General features: G+C 40.6%; 1 protein-coding gene across 1 annotated transcript; it reads right to left on the reverse strand.

Moving 5' to 3' along the window:
• Positions 1 to 133: 133 nt before the first annotated feature.
• LOC149011182 (uncharacterized) lies at positions 134 to 7661 on the reverse strand. Its single transcript, XM_089162407.1, has 2 exons — positions 4710 to 7661; positions 134 to 686 (listed from the first exon to the last, which is right to left on the reverse strand). Exons 1-2 carry the CDS (start codon positions 5655 to 5657, stop codon positions 666 to 668), a joined length of 969 nt encoding a protein of 322 aa, XP_089018533.1. The 5' UTR covers positions 5658 to 7661; the 3' UTR covers positions 134 to 665.
• Between the last annotated feature and the right edge of the window lie 2245 nt (positions 7662 to 9906).

A 9906-nucleotide genomic window follows, 5' to 3' on the forward strand; every position in this document is an offset into this window, starting at 1 on the left:
ACAAACAAGAGTTTTGGCCCAATTTAAGTGGGCAGCATGAAAAAAAAAAAAAAACTCTAAATTGAATGGTTTGTGACTGAAAAATTCCCCATATACCATGCCACATATAAAGTATTTTACCTCCAACTGAATGTCAAAATTAGTAGCCCATCAGGTCCAACAACTGTGTAGGAAAGCATTTCAGCGACAAGTGTGCTAAAATAAATTTCCATTGAACATATTCTCTAAATTTTTTTTTTGATGCAAGAAAAACTTAATTAAACGAAAAGTTTAGTGCCGAAGGCACTTACATATTGTACTTGATTTAGTACTACAATTAACCAACTATGAAGCTGCAAAATGTGCATACTTTTCAAAACATAATTGAAGCACCGGGTTAGGAAAGTCTTCAAATTTCACCTGTCTTGTTGTATCAGCTAAATCCATTAGCCTTGGTAATTTCTGTAAAGGCCATTTCTCAAATGTTGGCCAAGGTAATAGATTCCTAACTTTATGATAGTTAGTCCAGATTTCATCTACAATTATCCCCCTTCTTTCCGCAATCTGCATGCCTAACTGTAGGCCAGAAAGTATGGTATCCAGCAATCCAAATCGTTCCCGCTTTCCAAAATTGACAGACTGTATATGCCCGTCTTTGCAGATCCCAATGCTCCAACCTGTTGTTCCTAGGTGCTGGTAAGGAACCCCTGCGCATATCAAAATGTTTTTGTTAGTTTGAGAAACATGCATACAAAAGTTATCATCTAGATTATTTAACTCCACATTATTGTTGCGGAAATCATTATTATTTAGTGAGATGGTTTCTTCAAGCCTTTGAAGATTCAACATTTTAATCCAATGGTTTGTGTTAAATAACACCACTGTTGGATTAGGTGATTTAACGTTAAATACCCTTTCATTCCTACCCTTCCAAATGAAATAACATGTTATTATGAATACCGACATAACCCATCGCGCCTTTTCTTTAGGCAATTGTGACAACATATTGATGCATTGATTAAGAAGCGAAGGACTTTGCCAGTATTCAGTACGGAACCCTAGTGGTCCCGCAGCATGAATTCTTTTTCCCCACTCACATGAAATTAAGATGTGCCATATCGTGTCCTCAGATTTTCCACATATTGCACATTCCGCACTCATATTTGACCACCGAGCAAGTTTTGCCCTAACTAGAAGTCCTTCATTCAACACCCGCCAAAAGAAAACTTTAAACTTGGGATGTATGGGAAGTTTCCACATATGTATCCACCACTTCGTAGATGGCATGTCATTGTTCCCTAACCTTTGTTTTATTATTTCCTTATAGGCAAGTCTAACAGAAAACTCTCCATTTGGAGAGATTAATGAAGACCAAGAGTCTTCAGAACCCAACAAATTGACAGGACGAATAAACGAAAATAAAGAGTTTGGGAAGAACTCCCTGTTTTGATTCCGGTTCTGAAAAGCTTCAACCATTCCAGCTACTGTTGCTTGTCTGGGCCATGTCTTGAAGTCTTGGTATGTCCTAGTACTTTGTGTATGATGTTGTACCCATGGATCAAACCAGAAAGAAGTACTGCGACCGTTCCCTATCTTTCTAGCAACCATTGTCCTTAACTGGGGAATCACACTGGCAATACTATTCCATATCCAGGAGCCCTTTTTTGTAGAGACCACTGGGTCAAAGATGCTTCGATCCTTGAAGTATTTGGCTTTGAGAATCTTCGCCCACAGAGCTTCAGAGTTAGTGATTAATCACCACCCTTGCTTAAGTAACATTGCCGAGTTGTAATCCTCCATTTTTTTGAAGCCCATACCACCCAATTCTTTTGGTTAACACAATTTGCCCCATGATATGAGATTCAACTGTTTATTTTTATTTGGGTGCCCGTTCCAAAATCTTTGACAAATGGCATCTATTTTTTTGCACGTGGTCTTGGGAAATCTCAAGACCTGCATTTGATAGAGTGCCATTGATTGGATTGATGCTTGCATCAACACTCCTCTTCCTGCAAAAGAGAGGTTTGATGCCTTCCAAATTGCCATTTTCTTTGACATCCTCTCCACCACAGTCTGTAGCGTCTTGGCTTTCCCCCTTCCCGAAATCAAATTCAATCCCAAATACATGGTTTCTTTTTTGATTTCTTGGACCTTCAATATTGAGAGTAAGGTATTTCTAGTACCCCTTGTTACATTCCTGCTGAAAAAAACTCCACTTTTCTCGAAGTTGATTTCCTGACCCGTAATATCGGAGAACAGTTCTAGGACCTCTTTGAGAGCCAGAACTTCTTTTGTATCTGCTTTGCAAAATAAAAATGTATCATCTGCAAAAAATAGGTGAGAAATTTCGGGAGCCCCCCTCCCCACCTTGATTCCACTTAATAACTTCAATGCATTGTTCTCATCTAGGAGCCGTGAAAGGATTTCCATAATGAGTAAAAAGAGGTAGGGACTAAGTGGACATCCCTACTTAAGCCCTCTTGACCTAGAGAACCAAGAAAAAGGAGAGCCTCTGATTTTGACCGAGAAAGTGGGTGAGGAGATTAATCCAGAGATGAGTTTACACCACATTTCGTCGAACCCTAAGAATTGAAAAATCTTAGTAATTACAGTCCTGTCCGTTCTATCATAGGCTTTGGACATATCCAGTTTGAGAGCAATGACCCCTTGCTTATTGTGCGTGTTGCGCATATAGTGAAAAATTTCATGTGCCACCATGATATTGTCCGTGATTTGCCGGTTGGCCACAAATGCACCTTGGCAAGGGGAGATAATACCGGGAAGTAGTCCTCTCAACCTTCTAGCCAAAATCTTGGCAATGATCTTATAGGATGTATTACAGAGACTAATGGGCCCGAAGTATGTCACCAGACAAGAATTATCCTTCTTGGGGATAAAACAAAGCAAGGTATGATTGACCCCTTGGGGTAGGGATCCAGAGAGAAAGAATTCAGAGACAAACTTCACAATGTCTGAATTAATAAATTCCCAAGATTTTTGATAGAAAAAACCATTGAATCCATCAAACCCTGGCGCTTTATGGGGCCCAAGTGAGAATACCGCCTCCTTAATTTCTAATAAATCAGGAGTCGAGGAAAGCCGATGGTTGCCCAATTGAATTCTGGGGAATAGGCATTCGATGAAATGAGGATCCAGGGTCTACGATGATTGGTAGAGATTTTGCATATAGTTAGCAAACACTCCAGCAATCGCGCTCGGTGAATGAAACTGACGCCCCCCTTCTTTAATAACAGAAATACTTCGTTTATGAAGGTTAATTTTGCTATTCAAATGATAAAATTTGGTATTCCTGTCCCCATCAGTTATATACATCCCTCGCGATTTTTGAAACCAAAACATTTCCTCTGCTTCGAGGCCCACTCCATTTCCCTCTTCTTGTCCTGGATGCGGTTCCAGTCCGGGTTTACTTCTTGTTCCAACCTATCTACTTCAAGTGACTTTCTCTGGTAAATGTTGTCTACCAGCCCAAAAACAGATCAATTCCACTTCCTAAGAAATCGAGAAAGGATCCCCAGTCTAACATTGAGCGGGATTTCCAGGTTACTTTCCCAATTGATTTGAAGCTCAGTCTGAAAAAGAGGGTGTGAGAACCAAGCATTCTGAAAGTGGAAAAGCTTAGGAAGGAGGCACAATTCTCCTCTAGGTTGAAAAATCAGAGGATTATGGTCCGATCCGATTGCCGGTAATTTTTTCACCAGCTGATTCGGGAAAAAGCTAAACCAGTTAGGTGAAACGAAAACTCTATCCAGTTTCTCTTTGACCAAATTGGGGGGTTTCTGTTTGTTTGTCCAGGTAAAATAACATCCTGGAGCCGAGATTTCCACCAAATTCTCGTCATTGATTATCCCCAACAGAGCAGGCAGAGCACTTGATGCGCGGAAGACCCCCCCAAACTTATCACTAGCATCTAAAAGTTTATTGAAATCGCCAAGAACAGCAAAGGGTTCGGACAAATTATGCAAATGAGAGGCCACAGTGGTCCAAAAGACCTTTCTATCAGAGTAAGTCGGGGGGGCATAAATGAAGCAAACAATAAAACTATGGCCCTCCAACCATAACCGAATTAAACACATCGAAGAGTCTGATATGATTAATTCAGCTTTACAATAAATAGATTGGAGCACTAATAAGCCCCCCTTTAATCCTTTAGACCCAGTGCTCCCTTCATGGCCTATCACTTCATACTGTCTAAACAGGCCTTTCCTTCTTTCCCACAGACTCACATGATCTCGGCATTTAGTTTCACAGAGAAACACCAAGTCCGGTCTATGTTTTTTTAAAGTTTTCTGTAGGCATAGTTGAGTAAAGGATCCATTAATGCCTCTCACATTCCAGGACAAGAACTTCATTTCAAACACCACGAAGGACCACCAGGACCGACTCCAAAACCCAAAAAGCCTAGTATATTGCCAAAGTCTATAACCCCACCCTCTCAATCTCTCTCCAAGGATTATACATAATAGAAAAACACCGAAGTCAAAGAAGATAGGACAAAAAAAGAAACTCAAACATAGATTTCTCCAGCTACTCACATTCATATGGAAAGAAATATATGAATATCAAACATAGACACATGCATCTCAAGCAAAGAACCTATTCCTAGATTTAGGGTCAAGTCTTTTTCTTCACATATTCAATATTGCAAGAATAGAAATAAAAAACACAATACAGAAATTGAAGAATTCAGAGTATTTATGATATGGAAAGACCTGGGAAAAGGCCTGGGGGATGCCCGCTTCCGGTTCCGCCATCGATGTAGTGGTTGCGCCCTGTGAGTTGTGTGGAGGGTGTACCATTTGTTGCAATGGCATAGCCAAATTAGGATTGTGCATATATCGGGCCTCCATGGAACTCCATGTTTCCAAAAAAGCCGATCTAGGATTAGGAGACTCCCGTAACAGATTATCCAAATGAAAGTTAAAACGCTCAATAGGACGAAGTTGGATGAGTACAGGAACATCTGGAACTTCGGTTGAGTCCCTACCGCGCTTCCTACTCAGGAAGATAATTAATGCATCCGAATTATCGGCCCCATCCGCAATGGGATAGCCCTCATCAGCCTGCGTATTCGTATTAGCGGGAGCGGGACCATGAGTGATCGGGTTTGGAGTGAGAATATCAGGTTTGGGCACCTCCCCATTCATCACAAAAGTCACAGCCTGTGTTTTTAAAGTTTTTATCGAAACACGGTCTAATTTTTCAAGCCTTTCCAAGGCGTCCAGTACCTTCTTCAGAATATGAGGCTCCTCCACCAAAGAATCCCTCTTATCATCTTCCATTTCCACGTGAAAACCCTTATTTTCTGGAGTTTTCACATCAGCACCGTCAACACCCATCTTCTTTTTTCCCTTGTCATGTTCTTTATTTTGTCCTCCTTCTTTTCTTTTTTCATCACTATCTCTCTGATTCTGTCCATCGAAAATCAGAACATTATTTCCCATTTTACCTTCATGAATAGGCTTGGCAATTTCAACGACCTCACCAGCCCCTAGTCTCTTACCGTTGCAGCTCTCAGTCAGGATTCCCTCATGACCAGCTACCACCACGTGATTACCAACTGCTCCCTTATCCACCTTGATGGAATCTTCCAAGTTGTGGATGAATTCATTTAGATCTAAATCGCCAAAGCCATATTTGAAACTCGGTTCGATTCCCATATCCAGATTTGCCACAGATTCTTCAGATCTAATTGCCTCCTTCAACAGATGCAGCTCTTCCTTGCCAGCCACTGTTCCGTTTCTGCAACAGACCCAGAAACAATGTCAACCTTGCCAACTTCCTGCACACACTTTGAGTTAGGACTCGCACTCCTAACCCCTCCAACTCTACCAACGACTTTCCCGACTTCTCTACCCATCTTAACTTTACTTGCATCATCACCTTTTTTCACCCTGGCATTAGCCTTATTAATATCGGATCTTTCCTCACCTCTGATTCTGATTCCCTTAAAGTTAGCCGCCTCCTGATTGTAACCATCAACACCACCCCTTTTTATCAGTACCGGCAGCGAAAAAAGGTTAAGCAGCGCCCTCGAAGACAGCACCCGTTGAACCCCAAATTTTATTGGTCTAGTTATAAGATCACAGTAGATCTTTTCCTTCAGCAGATCCGAATCAACAACACGTTGATTAAAAGTCGGACACCTCCTTGTGGAGTGAGTAACTCTTCCACAAATTTCACACAACACCCATAGTTCATACTGAATTTTCACACTAACCCATTCATCACCATTGCTTCGTATTTGTGCCAAAACCTTCACCGGATTATTAAGGTCAAGCATCACTTTGACCCTAGCAGACCCATCCGGTAAATTCATCGCACCCACCTCCATCTGAACTTCAACAACCTTGCCCAACTCATTTGCAGCATTCAAAATTAACCCATATTCAAAGCAGTCGAAACAGATCCTTTGTAGCTGAATCCATACTGGAGTAGGAGGAAGGAGTTCTCTACCTTGGAAGTCAGGAATCGGCTCAAAAGATAACATCACCATCCTCTCACCAAGCCACCATGGGGCACGTGAAATGACCCCATTCCTATCGATTTCAGTAGTGAAGAGCACTCGCACTCCATCCCTCCCGAAAAAAGCAACATCAATCGCTCCCAGAGGTACCTAGAGTTCGATAAGCAGCCTACAAACTTCTGAAACAGGCGTCGAAACATCTCCAATCACCTTCCCATACAAAGTTTTTGAAGACAGAGCACGATCTGAGCCTGTATACATCCCTCCTCGACCAGACGCACCTCCCTTGACTCCATCCAAACCCCTCCCACGGTCATTCCCAGAAGCGACAGATCCCAACTCTTTGGATAAGCACAGCGAAGGCCGATGAGAGCTAGCATTAGAGAATCTTCCCGATTGCGCCATCAGGACTCAAACCCACACAGTCACCAAACAGAGGAGTGGAGAAACAGAGCTAAAATTGGGACAATGAAAATAACCGAACAGCCTGCACACAGATAGTAAAAACAGAAAAACAGGGCAACTCCAAAAGATCCAGCAAAGAGAATGAACATCAGAAGTATTAAAAGCAACAGCCGAAAGGAGATCATCTCAAAATAGATGACAGACATTGCAAGATATGCAGAGAGAAAGAAAGATATGCAATAAATGACAGACATCGCAAGATAGATGGCTCGTTTCAAGACTCAGAGAGGATAAATATTCTGGGTAGCAGTCACTGTAGCTGAGTGTTTAATAACTCCACAGCATCGGCCCTTAAATACACAATCCTACCAGATCACCCTTTCAACGACTCGCAGATGCCACCCCTTTATCGATTAAACTTCTCCATGGCCGGCAGCCCCCAGGATGAACTTAGTTCATCACTGCAGTGGTAACCGACACGAGGAGCACCGCACCACACTAGAAAAAGGAAGCAGACAGGACGAGAACAGAGATGAGACGGGCGGAAGACATCTTTCGTGTTAAAAAACTTGCTATTGATTGTTAGATATCAGTTTAGTGTTTGATCTTCCTTGGGAGACTCTTTCAGTAGGAAAAGGGTTCTTCCCTCACTAGGATCCTGATCCCTTTGGGATAAGAGTTCTCTTATGCAGAAGATTATTCTCTAAAATTTTATGTGACTAATCTGACCACAATTTCTTGTCGCCATATCCTCATTCACATTTTGAGGAACTATTCTTGAATGACTTAATTTTTATTCCAAGGGGCCATCCATTCATTATTGCTTTTTCTGTAGAGAGAGAGAGAGAGAGAGAGAGAGGGGCTATGGTTGGATTTGTCTAATAACAAATTATTTTTAGTGGCGGTCGTAAATGAACTTCTTCCTGTTCACGACATCTCATCCTATGTTAGGTACCACTTGAAAGGATAGGGCCTTATGAGATCATTTTCAAAGATTAAACATTTAATTAAATACTTGACTTTTCATTGAATGACTCAGGCTACTTAGAAGAAGATAGAAATGATTTCCCTGACAATAATCATGGTGGTGACATCAACTTTGTCCATGCTCAAATTTCTAACTTGAATTTGAAATTCGTGCAATAGGGACTAGCTGCCCTATTGATTTTTTTTTCTTGATTTTTTATATCAAGTTTAATAGCAGGTCGGTAGTTTTATTGCTTCATACAATTTCCATATGTTAGATTACTCAAATTTAATGACATGTTAGATTATGAAATTTTTATTTTTTTGTTGTGCTTTTAACTTGAAATATTATTGATATCAGATTTAACAAAGACGATAGCTTGGAGATTCCATTGTTTCTTCACAAATGATTTAGAATTTTTTTTTTGATAGTAAAATAAAAGCTTTAAATTAAGATAGAAATTCATATTGGTTACAGTTCCTGCTGTCCGTTATGGCCAACATAGCTAACTTACTAAACCATTCCTGTAGTGCTGAGGATTTAAAATTACCAAAAGATGATCTAGGGTAGTTAAATAAGATCTTAACAAAAAGAGGTGTTAAATGTATCTGCCAGGCAGAATAAGGAGTCTTTAATTGGTTCAGCACTGCCTTTTGATTACACCAAATTTCCTGCATCGTAATTTGGTGTTTCATCACATATTCCTGTCCCATCGTAATTGCCTTAAGTAGTGCCTCCATTTCTCCACCATTAGCTATTTGTCCCGTATCCAAGTAGCTGAGACGCCCTTCCAAAACTATCCCCACGCACCACCCTGCTTTCTTCAATAGTGATATACCCCTGCACATAACATAGTGGTTAGTTTGATTGTTGCATAACTATTAAAGACAGCTTTATTATCACACCATTTACTAAGAACACTTCCACCATTGGCTTTAGTGTTATATTTCATATTTTCATGTGGCATAGGATTCAGTTGTAAGTTATTAGCCCATCGATCTATATTATACATAACCCTATGTGGATTAGGCTGTTCATTTGAAAAGCATATTTTGTTCCTTTCCATCCATATAAAGTAACATGTGATAATAAAGTAGGAAAGAGTCCACCGTTTAGTTTGCTTTGGTGCTGGCATATTTAATATAGCATTTCTGCACCAGTCAAGGATTGATTCCCGAGTAATAGCCTTAGTTCGCAATCCTAGTGTTCTAGCAGCTCATATTCGTTTCGTCCATTCGCAAGAGAAGAATAGATGCCAGATCGTTTCTTCTTCCTTTCTGCAAAGGACACATCCCGTGTCATTCTCTGCCCACTGTCCCAGTGCGCTTTTGACCAGTATTCTTGCATTTGCCAAATGCCAAAAAAAAAACTTTAAACCTTGGATATAATGATAGCTTCCAAAAGAAATTCCACCACCTTTTTTCCTCAGAATCATCAAGTTGATGTTGTTGACTCCTTACAAATTCTCCTGCTAGCTTTGTCTAGAATTCACTTGAACTTGATAGCAATAAATCCAATCTATCCTCTTCATGGGTTTGTGAGAAATTGGGCAATTGTGATAACACCAAATTGGTGTTGTTTAGTCCTTGTAGGCACTCCTTGTTATACCTGACAATATTGACGACGTCAGCTACCGTAGCTTTTGATAACCAACAATCCATACCCGGGTTCTCCTTTGCTATTGTTGGGCAATTTCTTCTCCATGGGTCAAACCATAATGAGGTTTGAATTCCATTTCTGACTTCTCTGAATATCATCTTTCCAAGGATATGGAACACACTACACAAACTTTTCCAAAGTCCACGATCCACCTTTCCGCTTGACCTTCGTTTCAGAAAATCGAGGAATGGGGAAAGTATTTATCTCGAAGTACCTTGACCCATAATGTATCAGGTTCATTGATGAGTCTCCATCCTTGTTTTAAAAGGAGAGTCGTGTTGATTTCTTCCATCCTTCGGAATCCCAGACCACTATGACTCTTTGGCTTGCAGCAAGATCGCCAAGGTATTAAGGTTAATTGTTTGGTTTTCTCCAAACAATTAACCTTAATCCATTCAAATGATTTAGATTT

Source organism: Hakea prostrata, chromosome 7, assembly GCF_041222555.1.
Source record: "Hakea prostrata isolate BN-2017 chromosome 7, UWA_Hpros_2, whole genome shotgun sequence".
Classification (NCBI taxonomy): Eukaryota; Viridiplantae; Streptophyta; class Magnoliopsida; order Proteales; family Proteaceae; genus Hakea; species Hakea prostrata.

Coding starts and splice junctions, on each gene's coding strand:
- LOC149011182 (XM_089162407.1), bottom strand. CDS start 5,657: ATGGGAATCGAACCGAGTTTCAAATATGGCTTTGGCGATTTAGATCTA. Junction 687..4,709: donor TCCCCCAGGCCTTTTCCCAG/GTCTTTCCATAT, acceptor TGATATGCGCAG/GGGTTCCTTACCAGCACCTA.